This window comes from Monomorium pharaonis, chromosome 5 (assembly GCF_013373865.1).
Source record: "Monomorium pharaonis isolate MP-MQ-018 chromosome 5, ASM1337386v2, whole genome shotgun sequence".
In the NCBI taxonomy this organism is placed as follows: Eukaryota; Metazoa; Arthropoda; class Insecta; order Hymenoptera; family Formicidae; genus Monomorium; species Monomorium pharaonis.
In genome coordinates this window covers 19910532-19925002 of record NC_050471.1, presented here as the reverse complement: position 1 = coordinate 19925002, position 14471 = coordinate 19910532, and the positions used below count along the sequence as shown (strand labels likewise).

The 14471-nt window shown below is 48.4% G+C and overlaps 2 protein-coding genes across 2 annotated transcripts in view; one reads left to right on the top strand and one right to left on the bottom strand.

Annotated features, from left to right (window-relative positions):
- Positions 1-4027: 4027 nt before the first annotated feature.
- On the top strand, positions 4028-4953 carry LOC105830088. Its single transcript, XM_012669238.1, has 2 exons — positions 4028-4186; positions 4228-4953. The coding sequence occupies exons 1-2, from the start codon at positions 4028-4030 to the stop codon at positions 4951-4953; spliced, it is 885 nt and encodes a 294-aa protein (XP_012524692.1).
- A 1361-nt stretch (positions 4954-6314) lies between these two features.
- Positions 6315-14471, bottom strand: part of LOC105830089 — a 105575-nt gene continuing 97418 nt past the window's right edge. Inside the window, exon 4 of the mRNA XM_036287049.1 lies at positions 6315-6980. Within this exon, the coding sequence (XP_036142942.1) occupies positions 6423-6980 (558 nt within the window). The 3' untranslated portion in view covers positions 6315-6422. The remainder of the gene's footprint in view (positions 6981-14471) is intronic.

Here is a 14471-nt window from a genome sequence, read left to right as displayed (position 1 = left end):
ACACTTATAACTAATACACGGAAAATAATATATAATGTTACACGCGCGGATCGCGGTCCTGCCGGTCGCGTCACATTTCGCGTGCACTTAGAGTTCGTTAATTACACTTCTTCGAAATGCGCTATGTTCTGAGATGCCTATGGCATCGCGTCGTCTTCTCCGTTGCTGTCAGCGATCGGCGGCGGCTCGTAGACCGTAATCCTTACGGCGCTCGGGTTCGTCGACTGCGTCGGCGTTGGAGATGGTGTTTGCGTCGGCGTTGATGGTCGGCCGGTCGGCCTCTGGACGCTCCTCAGCGCTGTCCTCGGCGGATTGACTCTGCCGGTCATTTCCCTGGTAAACTCGGCTTCTCGGGTTGTCGATGTGATGTCTTCCATCCTTGCAATGGAGACAGCGAGGCTGCGGATCGGCGCACCGCCGGATACTGCTGGCGGCTGCAAGGTTAGGTTCGCAAAAGCGCTCCTTATGAAAACGACGGCTTCTCTCTCACCATGCGGAAACAATGAGGTTGCTCCCATGGACGCGGAGGACATGGAGCATTATTCCCCTCCACCCTCGCCCAAATGCCGGGCGAAAGACCTGGATCCTGGTTATGGGGCGGAAACGAGTACGACGAGAGAGGAGAGAATCGCGCGGAGCATCATTGACCAGGTCTCGGTCATGATCTCTGCGCGATTTTTTGCAATAGAGGAGAGACTCCTACCGGAGAAATCTTTTAGGCCTCCGATCTCCGGCGGGAGCATAAAAAAAAAGACCCCTAATTCGGCACCCCCGCCGGGTCCCTCACCGGACACCCCCAGAGGGGGGGGGGAGGCGACGACGGAATAAAAAAAGGAAAAACGAGGAACGCAGGAGGAAACCAGAAGGGGTCGAAATATTTCCCTCCTCTCCCTGAAGCCAATAGGCACCGGCAACACTAAAAAAAATCTCGCTAGACAGCCGGACAAGGAGACGCCGTGGACGGAAGTGGTGGACCGGAAGAAGAGGAAGGTCACGAGCACGCCCAACCCCCCGACATCAGCGAAGGGCCCGGCCGCCGGAGGAAGGACCGCGCCTTTGCCTTCGGCGACAACCCAAAAGAGAAGAAGGAAGAACGGCTCCAGGCAAGAGAAGGCAAGTCTCCCAAATCTCCCAAAAAGAAGCCGGCAGCAGTGGTGCTCATTGCAATCGACTGGGACAAAAAGACGGTGGCAGCAGCCCTGGCCGAGGTGAAGGACCGGGTGGACCTCGATGCCATGGGCATCGCGGCCCTTCGGCCGAAACGGGCAATCACAGGGGCCACCTTCTACGAAATCCCGAGGGAGGGAAGCCGCGAAAAGGCGACGCTACTGGCGGACTCCTGAGCGAGAACGAGGTCAAGGTGACAATACCTATGAAGATGGCCGAGGTGCGCACCTCGGGCCTCGATGACCTAACCACAACGGCGGACATCGAGGAGACCGTCGCCGGAGCGGGCGACTGCAAAACTTACAAGGTCAAGGTGGGCCTCATCCGCAGGACACTCTCGGGCCTCGGCACGGTCTGGGCGCGGATGCTCATGGCCATTGCCAACAAGGTCACGGCGAGTGGCGGGATAAGGGTTGGATTGGTCTCGGCCAGGATTGAGGCGCTTTAGGTGAGACCCGTCCAGTGCTTCCGCTTTTTGGAACGAGAACACACGAGACTACAATGCTCGTCCCCGACCGACCGTGGCATGCGTTGCTATCGCTGTGGTGGGGACGACCACTTCGCCCGATTTTGCGAGACGACTCCTAAGTGCCCGCTATGCACGCACCTGGGCTGGCCGGCGGAACACAGGCTTGGGGATCCGGCCTGTGCCCCCCCCCCCCTCTCAATAAAAGACGTGCTGGAAAAGGGGCGCAGCTAAAAGGAGCGCAAAGCGAGAAGAAAGAGGCAGGAGGGTCGCAACCGACAATTCCGGCTAGCGCCCCTCCCGCCCTGTGTCCCAATAAGGACACCGAGACGGCTGGCCTGAAGCAGGCGATGGATACGGCCCAGTAATGGCTCCGTTCCGCCGCTTCCTTCAGGCGAACCTGAACCACTCCGCCGTGACACAGGACCACTTAGTCCAAACCATGAAGAGTTCAGTCGAGCTGGCGGTGGTTGCCGAGCCGTACTACGTCCCCGACTGACCGGACTAGTTGGGGATCCGGTGCGGCTTGGTAGCCATCACGATCCGGCGCGGCGCGGACCCCCTCCCCTTCTTGCTAGTAGAAAGGGGGAAGGGCCTTGTCGCTGCAAAATGGGGTGACACGGTGGTCGTGGGGGCCTACGTGTCGCCCAACGTCGGCCCCGCGGAGTTCAAACACTTGCTGGACGAGGTGGGTGCCGTGGTTAACCGGCACCTCCCGGGTGCTGGTCATGGAGAATTTTAACGCCAAGTTCGCGGAATGGGGTTCCCCCGTGACCGACCTGCAGGACGAGGCGTTGGGCGAGTGGGGTGCTGAGCTCGACCTCTGAATGAATCGGGGATTGGTCAGCACCTGTGTTAGGTGGCAGGGGGAGTCTATGTGGATGTCACGATGGCCTCCTCCTTAATCGCCGGCGAGGTGTCGGGTTAGCACGTGGAGCGGGAGGAGACCGCCTCGGACCACAGATACATATGATTCCGAGTCGGATCCTCCTTCACTGACGCCTCCGATCAAGTTGATCACCGGGACGGTCGCCCTGCGGCTCCTCGCTGGGCTCTGAAAAGCCTAAACCGGGACGCCGCGCTAGCGGCCGCCATCGCTAAGGCTTGGGAGAGGCCTTCCGACCCCGAGTCGCAGGACGTGGATGGGAAAGCCGAATGGTTCCGCCGCGCGCTTGCGGAAGTTTGCGACGCGTCCATGCGGCAGACCGGGCCTCCTCCCACGAAAAGGTCGGTGTACTGGTAGTCGTCGGAGACCGCGCTCCTTCGTAGGGAGTGCGGCTTCGCGCGGCGCCAGAGTACTACTGGTGCCGTCGCCGCAGGAGGAAGACGGCAGAGGAGGAGGCGTCTCTGACATTTTCTGGAAGAGAAAACTGGCCCTCGGGGGCGCTATCGCGAGAGCCAAAACCCGAGCTTGGGACGAGCTCCTGGAGACTCTTAACAGGAACACCTGGGAGCGGCCGTACCTAATAATGCGGAAGCTGCGTCCGGGTCCCTTCCGACAACGGAGGGTCTCTCCCCCCCAACGCTTGGAGGAAATAGTCTCGGCTTTGTTTCCACAGGGGGAAGCAGAGACCAAGCCTTCGAGCGAGCTGCTAGTTTGCAGGATTGGCTGGACCAGCGGCTGGGGGGGGCGGGGGGGGGGTAACAGAGGAAGAGCTGGCTGGGGCGGTGCGCCGGGGCAAGAACACAGCCCCAGGGCCGGACGGCATCCCAGGCCACGTGTGGGTCTTGGCCCTAGGGGTGTTAAGGGACAGTCTGAGACGGCTGTTCGACAGCTGCTTCAAGGCGAGCAGATTCCCCCGGCGCTGGAAGGACGCGCGGCTGGTCCTTATTCCGAAGGAGGGTCGCGACGAGGACTCCCCATCCGCGTATCGGCCGATTTGTCTGCTCGACGAAGTGGGCAAGCTTTTCGAGAGGGTGCTTGTCGACCGCCTGGTCGACCACCTGTCCCAGGAGGACACCGATCTGGCTGAGTGCTAGTACGGGTTCCACAGAGGCCGCTCTATGATCGATGCGATAGAGCGTGTGCGTGCCCTCGTAAAATGGGCGATTTCCCGGGGCGAGGTGGTGATCGCTGTCAGCTTAAACATTTCGAATGCGTTCAACACCTTGGCGTAGGGAAAGATAAGGAAGGCGCTCCGCTTTCACAGAATGCCTCTCTACTTAAGACGGGTTATCGGAGACTACCTCCAGGACAGGGTCATCTTTTACACAATTCAGGGTGGGGCCGAGGTGCGAAGCGGAGCGAGTTGGGGAGTTCCGCCGGGGTCGGTTCTAGGACCACTCCTGTGAAATATCGGCTACGACTGGGTCCTGCGGAGCGAGCTTCCCGGAGGCCTTGACCTGGTGTGCTATGCCGACGACACGCTAATCGTGGCTCGCAAGGAGGATTGGATGGGGCCGCTATGCGCGGGTGGGGGTGGTTTTTGTCGTCAACAAGATCCGCGCGGTGGGGCTCAGGGTCTCTTCAAAACGGAGGCCATCTGGTTTGACGGGTCTCGGCAAAAAGGCCCGGCGGAGCCCCACATAACGGTGGAAGACATCCGTATCAAGGTGAAGGCCCAGATAAAATATCTGGGGCTGATTCTCGACAGCCGCTGGTCTTTCCACCAGCACGTAGACCGCATGGCCCCTCCGGGTTAGGGCAGCCATGGCCGGCTGTTGCCCGACCTGGGAGAACAGTGGCGCTGTATGGCGTCCCCGTGTGGGCTAAGAAGATATACGCCAGCCGCGCGCTCTGCGAGGAGCAGCGGCGGCTGGCGGTGAGGCTCATACGAGGCACTGTCTCTCAGGAGGCGGCGTGCGTGCTGTCAGAATCCGTTCCTTGGAACCTCTTGGCCGTGGAGCACCTGGAACGCTACCTTTGGCGTTTGGGGCTCCGCGTCGAAGGGGGGACCCCGACGGCGCAAGCGGTCGTGCGGTGGAACGATCAGGCCCGGCGGCTTACGGTCGCGACGTGGAAGGAGAGGCTGGCCTTTGCGACGGCCGGCCTTAGAGCCGTCAGGGCGATCCGGCCGGTTCTTCCGGAACGACTGGATCGCCGGTACGGGACACTCTCCTATAAGATGACGCAGGTGCTCACCGGACACGGGTGCTATCTGCATAACAAGGTGGGGCGCGAGTCGACGACGAGGTGCCACTATTGCGGGGCGGACGAGAACTCGGCGCAGCACACGCTGGAGATATATCCCCGTGGGCGAACGAGCGCCGAGTCCTCACGGGTGTCCTCGGCACCAATGATCTCTCGCTGTCAGGCGTCGTGCGGAGGATGCTCGACAGCGAGGAAAACTGGGAGGCCGTGTCCTTCTGCGAGGAAGTGATCTCGCGGAAAGAGGACACGGAGCGACGACGCAAAGTCAAGCCCGATGCCAACCTCGCCCGTCGGAGAAGAGGGGGCAGAAGAAGGAGGGAGTTCGCGGGCCGAATGAATGTCCCGTAACTCCCTCCTCTCCTGTCACCTCTGGGGGCCGACCGGATACGACACCCCGAGATAGGGACGGGGTGGGAGGGGGATGCGATGTCTTCGCGACGAGCTCTCCCTACCTCCCGCGTTGAAGGAGGCCCGCGTCCTACCTTTGCGACGAATAGGTCGCGGAGGGTGGACGCAAAGCGGGGTTGGCGTGCAGGGGTTCTTGTCTTCGCGCGCCCCGCTCGCGTGAGGTGAGGAGGCAGGGGCACTACGGGGGGAGTCGCGGGCCACATGGGAGTTCTGCGGCTCCCCCCGCCCCTGCCTGCTCAGGGACCGATGGGGGCCTTCGCGTGGGGACGCGGAGGTTTCCACTGCCGTAAAGGTAAATCGGTCCCGAGGATATCCCGAGGAGAATCCAAAAACTCACTTTTGTATGTTTACAAAAACACGTGTAGCTCTGCAGCAATTGAATATATTGACTTGAAACTTTGCATAGATATCAAAGATAGTACTAAAAAAAAAAATAATTTCATAATTTTATAATACCCGCGAAGCTTAAATAAGAAATTCACCTTATTTTTTGATCACAGTAGTAATAAATTAATTCTTGATACTAGTAGTGCTTGATATTCTGAGTTTAGCATTACGTATGTGATTAGAGTGTAAAAAGATTTTATCAATATCGTGTTACATTTCTGTATTTTGTTTTTTACATTTTAGTGTAATGTTAAAACCTTTCTAAAATTTTGGCTTTTTCCAGCAAGTGACACAGAGGATACAGTGTAACACAGTGAATTATTTTATCCTTTTTTAACATTGATAAACAACAGGAATGAAATAATTTACTATGATACTGTGTCATCTGTGTCGCTTGCTGGAAAACGCTATTTGAAATGTTTCCAAAATGTTTGTGTTCAATTTTGTGCTGTATGAGTATCATAGCAGTCTCGACATTTTGGCAATAGGATTTTCGTTTTCAAATAACCTGATGAATCTATCATTAAGAATGATATGGTAAGTATGGAATATTATATAGTATTAAGAAACCATGCAACTTTATAATTTTGCAATATTTTATTCCGAAAGATATAATCTAACTCAAACCCAATTTTAAATTAAAAAATAGGGACGTAGCCAAGCGCAACGTATCTAATCGTGTCCACGATCAATATTTAGTTAAATGGAGTGTTTCTAAATATATTAAAGAGGTTGACTGTACAAAAAAAATCGAAACAAAAAATAAAACATCTAAAAGTTAAATTTCTTATTTTAAAAATACTTTTTATAAAATTAATAAAAAAAGATTTTTAATGACAATAATACAATTCTTTAATACAAGTCTTTAAAAAGTTAACTACAATACATCAATTTTTTTCATTTTTATCCATAACTAATGGTATAACCCATGGACAGCATTAGTGTCTCTTTAATTGCAGGATGTAGTTGACGTTCGATGTATCTGGTCAACACTTGACTAGCACCTTGCAAAAATACATCTTCCATCTCCCTCGTGATATACTCTTTAGATTGCCAACTCCTATTTGGATTCTCCGACTCTTCAGGAAACACAATGTCGAGATTGTCGTTTACTACGAGCTCCCTTACCTCTCGCAATGCATTTTGTGGTGGATCTTCGTTTTGGAAATCATTGGTGAAATTAAAACTTTTAGTAACATTTTCCATTGATTTACGCCGATTTATCAGAGCATTTAGAAAGATATGTGGTGTGATGACCGTGGTACGCGCTATTGAACGTTTCTGACGGGACGATTTAGTGACCCAAGAATTTCTTCTCCAAACATCGTTTGTCTCGGGAGTGTGCGAGTAACCCGAATATCGACTTTCATTCGATATGATAATGTCCATTTCTTCAACATTTCCCGCCAATTGTCTTGGTTCCGCTGCATCATACTTGTTTAGAGGCAACGTTGGTGTAATCTATAAAATAAGTAGAAAGAATGAAACAAAGTCTTTATGAACATTAAATTTATATCGATAAAATGATTTACTGAAATATAAAAATTAGGTCATAGATACAGATTAAAAAATAATTATGTTGGACTAATAAAATAATTATTTAGAACCCTCATAATAATGCTGTATAAAGTTTTGCATTCTTACAATCAGTTTCAGCATGCAATATAAATATTTAGATAGTTCAATATAATTACACAGGCACACAAAAAAAGTAGTTGGTCGGGCGGACCAGATTAGTCAATCCTTATATATTTTGACCCTTTGAATCCGAATCCAACGATCAGAATTGCTGAATTGACTCATTTTTTCCTAATCTAAAAGAAAACCTTGCAAAATCAGTTTGGGTCTCAAATATATTATTCAGAGCGTGCAGGCTTGCGTAACTACATTACGGGAAAAATTCAATACGACAAGTCCGAGCTTCTGTGAATAAATAGTGTAGAAAATTCACTGCTTTTTTTTATTATATATAACTCTTATTCTCGAAGATTCGGATTAACGAACAATTTGAAACTTGAATGTTACAAGTCTGATGAGTGGAGACTATTCATTGATTCTTCTAAGAGAAGCTTGAAAGCAATGTTGCTGCACAATACTAATGTATATGACTCCATTCCTGTAGCGCAATCGATAGTGATAAAAGAAATGTATACAAACCTGAAAACAATTCTTGAAAAAATTAAATACCCAGAACATAAATGGCAAATTTGTGGGAATCTATAAATTCTCACCATATTATTAGATCAACAATCAGTTTACACAAAAAATCCATGCTTTCTATGTGAATGGGATAGTAGAGATCGAACGAACCATTACCTAAGAAAAGAATGGCCGACAAAGACGTCTTGGCAACCTGATTCTACATCATAAATAAACTGTTAATTAAGCCTTCAAAAATTCTTCTTCCACCTCTTCATATCAAATTAAGGCTTATGAAATAATGGGTGAAAGCTCTGAATAAATAAGGTGAATGTTATTATGTTATGAGTGACACACTTATACCGATAAGAAAGGTGTCAGTAGCACCGATGACGTAAGTCGGTCAGCTGCAGCGGTCAGTATCGAGCGCATTGCACGATCCGCTCGACAATTAGCGCAATGCTCCTTAGACAGCACTTGATGTCTAAGCAAGATTTTTAAACACTGACCGATTTACGCCCTTACGTAATCCTCCTCTTCCCCCGATTAGACAACCGAATTAACGGATATATAAACCGCCGAAAGAAAGTGAGGGACGGGTCAATCAGAAGCGTCATTCCGAGCCTAATACACGACACATTGCCTTGCGGTGTCATGTATTTCCGACACAAAACATTGTACCATATACAACCACGACACTCTGCCTTGCGGAGTCGCGATCTAACCGCATATTGTAAACAGACATTACAATAAAGTATTTAAAAGAAGAACGGTGTGTAGTGACTAAAAATCCTCCTCACGAGATCTCTGGCAGCGGTCCCCAATGGGGTGGCACTCGCTTGGACAAGGTTCAAATGGACACAATATCTAGCGCACGGTTTAAATGGCCACGGTGTATTTGGACACAAAAGAAATTTTATTAAAAATGTACACTAGTTATATGCACACGTAAAATTTGGCCACCGGATATTTGCACACAAAAAAATGCCCACCGTTCATTTGGACACGTAAAAGTTGCACACCATTTTTTTGCACACCGCTCACTTGCACACCATTCACTTGCACACCGTTCACTACCCCACTACTTATTTGCATACAAAAAAATGCGCACCGATCATTTGCACATGGAAAGATACACACCGATCATTTGCGCACGGAAAGATGCGCACCGATCATTTGCACACGAAAAGATGCGCCCCGATCATTTACACACCGTTCATTTGGACACGGTGCTTTTGAACATCGTTTATTTGCACACCGCTCAGTTGCACACCGTTCAATTGCACACCATTTAAGTCGCAAGCTCATATGGTGCAGTGAATGCTTTACACACACACACACACACACACACACACACACACACACACACACACACACACACACACACACACACACACACACACACACACGGTGGTTGCAAGGGGGGCCTTCGGCTCCCCTCCCGTACCCATCCCGTTCAAGCCGCTGACCCATGTACACATTGCAAACGCAGCCATAATGTATGAATATTTAATATGTGTTTGATTGAACGGTGTGCAACTGAACGGTGTGCAAATAAACGGTGTGCAACTGAACGGTGTACAAATGATCAGTGTGCATTTTTCCGTGTACAAATGATCAATGTGCATCTTTCCGTGTGCAAATGCTCGGTGCGCATTTCTTGGTGTGCAAATGAGTGGTGGGCAAGTGAACGATGTGCAAGTGAATGGTGCGCAAGTAAGCAGTGTGCAAATGAATGCTGTGCAACTTTTACGTGTCCAAGTGAACAGTGGGCATTTTTTCGTGTGCAAATATCAGTGGCCAAATTTTACGTGTGCATATAACTGGTGTACATTTTTAATAAAATTTCTTTTGTGTCCAAGTGCACAGTGTACAAATGCACCGTGGCCATTTGAACCGTGCGCAAGTGCACCGCTCTCTCCCCAACGAGGTGTACAACAGTGATGGCAGCGGTGGGATTTGCACTGCCAAAAAGAATATCCAAGAGGAGCCGAGCGTCACCGAGCAATCAGCTGTACAGGCCAAGAAGCCAGCCACACCGGAGCGTACATAGCGCGTCAGCGATAACAGTGAAACTCGAGACGACGCCGAGACCTACCGCGACGAGGCTCAGCTGATCGCTGCACCATGCTGCTTATCGTCATATTTATATAAGTCTGACACATTAAATTGTAACGCGAAACAAACGTAGGACACAAAATTGTAATGCAAGTAGAGCAAAATATCGGTTGATCCCCGGTAACTGCGATTACCGTAAAAGAAATAGCTACCGTAATTCAAGAGGCATACGAATGCAAACGTACTAGCGCCACGCGACATACGCGATATTGCAAAATAAGCCGTAACGCGAACTCAGCACGCACGCTTATAATCGAACGTAAATGTCCACCGAGCATAACACTGACCGAGCAAAACACGAGCAACACTACAGCGCTTAACGTTGTTCAAGACGCGTCAGTTGAAATATTCGATAACGCGCTTCGACTTTTGGATAGTCGAGCGAACTCTCCAACTATCATGACTGAACGTGCGTTTCCGATACAGGAACAAGACTTTAGTCTAGTAAATAACAATATGGACACACGTTCACTAACGCGGACAGACGTAGTTGGACCGTTGACACGCTCCTCATCACATACGTCGCCTCGCGTAATCCGGGAAGAACTCGAGACGGAAGCGCAAGAGCTCTGTAATAATTCTAGTAAACAGAGCGGAAGTTCATCAGCAGTACCACAAATCCATAGGCGACCGATTCACCCTATAGAGAATATGATGCTCTATGATTTATTATTCGAAATTCGCGAGCTTTATTTCCAGCTTGGAAACCGAAATGAAGTTCAGCCGCCGCCGCAAGAAACGGCCAGGAATACGCGACACCCTATTAGTCACGCGCTAGATCTGTCGTATGGGTGCTCGCCCCGAGATGTACAACACCAGCACAAAACCAATACACACTATTTAAGTTTAAAAGAAGCGCGGAATATGACCCCCGAAATCAACGGAACTTCGAGGGATTGAGTACGAAAGTTTCTGAACGCAAGCTCCTATGCAATGGAAAACATACATCCGTCGGATAAATTTACGCTCCTCGACGCGGTACTATACGCCAAATTTAAGGGCAAAGCGATGATGAACTTCCACACTCGCAATATAGAGAATTATGAGCATTTAAAAAGGAAATTAGAAAATGAATATCTGGGCAAGCACAGCACCGTCCATTTGCAGCTCGAATTTAACTTTCTGAAACAAAACTCAAACGAGACCGCCTAAGAATTTGGACGAAGAGTAGACAATTTGGCCATGGAGCTGTACGAATTTATGAAGAAAGGTAAAAATCATACAATAGAACAACAGCGGGCGATACTCAAAGGCATCAAAGAACAAGCCCTTTACAACTACCAAATAGGGTTGCATAAAGAAATAAAGCCGTTGGTTCGAGCTCAACGATACAACACGCTTCAAGAAGCTATCGCCGGAGCTAGCGCGGAGGAAAAAGTCAAAGGGACAAGCACGCGTCTCAGCAGCAACAAGCGGGATATGCCCAATGCCCAACGGAATAATCGTGCTCCGACCGTTGCGAAAAGTGCGGAAAGATCGGACACGACGGAAGAGACTGTCGAAGCAGCAGATACCGGTTCGAACTACCACGACGGGAAGGCCACGAGTAAATACAGCAGTACAACAATGCAGTTACTGCAAGAAAACCGGTCATAGCCGAAATGAGTGCTGGACCCTGCATGGTAGACCTCAAAAGAAAAACGAGGATCGCCAGAATACAAAGCCGAAAAAGAAAATAGAAAAAGACGCTAAACGTACAAGTAAGGCTGTCAAAATGATTAAACACGTCGATATGACAAGTAGCGATGAGAGCTCGGACGATGACTCGAGTACGACGGGGAGTGACCTCCTTTTGGACACGTAACGATTGGACACCGCTCGATTGGACACGCACGATTGGACACGGCTCGATTGGACACCGCACGATTGGACACCGCACGATTGGACACCACATTATTAGACACCGCACGATTGGACACCGCATTATTGGACATCGCACGATTGGACACCGCATTATTGGACACCGCACGATTGGACACCGCATTATTGGACACCGCACGATTGGACACAGCATTATTGGACACCGCAGTCTTCTAGTGAATAATCATTTATATATCATATGACAGATTATCTAACCTTAGCAACATCTGGCAGAAAAAAGCTTTGATTTGCCAGAAAAAAAAATTGAATTTTAAATGTCTATATACGTATTTTTAGGAACATTTCGTTTTGCGTGGAAAGTTTCAAACCCATGTTGTGCAGAAAATGCTCGCATGCACACACACACACACACGCGCGCGCGCGCGCGCGGGGGGGTGCAAAAGGGGCCTTCGGCCCCCACCCCGCACCCACCCCGTCCAAGTCGCTAACCCATGTAAACTGTATTAGAAATCTACATACACACACGTGAATGTGTGTGTGTGTCCAATTGTACGATGTCCAATAATGCGGTGTCCAATAATGCGGCGTCCAATCGTGCGGTGTCCAATAATGCGGTGTCCAATCGTGCGGTGTTCAATCGTGCGGTGTCCAATCGTACTGTGTCCAATCGTGCGGTGTCCAATCGTGCGTGTCTAATCGTGCGTGTTCAATCGAGCGGTGTCCAATCGTTACGTGTCCAAACGGGATACTCCCTACGACGGGCACCGCCGCGGCTTATCAAGTTACACATGTAAAGCGAGACGCACACAAAGACAGCGGAATTGACTTAGTCACGCTTTCAATACGAGAGACCAAACCAGGAAAAATCGACATGTTATTCGATTCCGGAGTCACACTCTTGTTGATAAAAGTCAAAAATTTAAAAGGCGAAACCAAAATACGTAATGAAAGAATAGCCTTCGTCGGGATAACAGGCCACAAAGTCTACACAATAGGGAAAATACAGATAAAGCATCCATTGTACGTAGTAAAAAATGATTTTCCGCTAGAATATGGTGGTATTCTAGAATTGGATTTTCTACGGAAACAACAGGTGACGTGTGATTATAACCAGAAGAAATTAATAATAAGAGACGTCATCTTAAAATTCAAATCAAATCAACAAACCGTATTAAAACCTGCATCAGACTCAGCACCAGCAGGAAGCACTACCGACAGATCCATAGCTGTCGCAGCATCAATACTATCGTCAATCACAAAAAATTTGTCAAAGAAGTCCTTTGTAATCACTCTCGACGTCACTGACTGGAGGAGAAAAAAATACGTCCGGATTGTTCTCTTCCCCGTCACGAACGATAGACGCATGTCCGACATGGTTTTCGGAAACACATGACACCCCGAGACACAAAAAGACCGTAACGATAAAGAAATGACGGAAACTAACTATAGAAAGTTGCATAGACGGTGACAGAATTAAATATGATAACAAAATTAAAACCGCATAAAATTACACTATTGTTGTAGGAGACTCCTCACGTGGAGCTACACGAGAGTAGCAGAAATCAAAAACACTACGCTTTACAAAATCGAAAATTTTGCACACGAGCCAAGGATGTACTTTGAGAAAATCGGAAAATTACAATTAATAGAATCCACATGGAAGATAGTAATCAAGACTGACGTAATCAGCATCAGTCATCGATGGCACGCACTACAAGAGTATATTCAACAAGCAGAAGAATATTGCATAAAGACAACGGAAAGTACTGAGAGGATGTGCCAAAGCACACTAAAAATATTACGCAAAGAAAATACGAAGGGTATGGCTACAATGATACGACTAATGTCCATGTATGAACACCCTAGAAGCAAACGAGGACTAATAAACGCCATTAGCACTATAAGCAAAACTTTGTTCGGGACCATGGACGCCGAAGATGCGAGAAGAATAGAAAAACAAATGAAAATACTACAAAACAACCAAAGGGTAAACAACCACGTTATAAAAAAACAATTGAAGATAATAAACGGTACAATAGGGCACTTGAAATCCCTCCAGCAAACATTAAGTTACAACGAAAATCTACTGGCTAAAATCTGAAGCCAAATCCGCCAGAAACAAGCCGACACTACTACGAAAGGAAATCAACGACTATTTAACCTTTATCAACGCAATAATAATGGATCTAACCAACGACATGAAAGATATCATTGAATACCTCACACACACGCGGGATGCAACAATCATGATCAATTACCCGTCGACCAGATAATCCAGGAATTGGATGAAGCTACCCTACAGATGGCAAAAGAAAAACATTTCCCCTTCAAAGTAGAACTGGGAAATTGGCGAACCATCGTGAAATAAGTAAGAACAAGCGCATATTTCAACAGCCCCTTCGTATATACAATCCTAAAATTTCCGATGATCACTCAACCAGAATACGAAATTGTTAACGTGATACCGCTGCCTGCACACGAGCATGGCAACGTGTTCACGATAGCAAAAATTACACACTCGACACTGGGTATTGACAAAGCAAATCGCCACTACCTCGTGTTGAAGAAACACGAGCTAAGCACATGCGTACAGGAACGTGATATCTACACGTGCGACCAAGGTCAACCTGAATATCATATGCAAAAAAACGCACCTTGCAGACGTATATAAAAATAAATGACGAAAAATATGAAACCCGATACCTCGTGACAAACGGAACTATTTAGATAACACTAGTAGAGCCAAGAGCCTGGTTATTTTCAACTGCAAAGGAGCAGGAGATAACAATAACCTGCACGAATCGGAAAAAAAAACCCTCAACCGATCGGGAAAGATAACGTTAAATGATGGATGTTTCCTGACCACAAGATTCG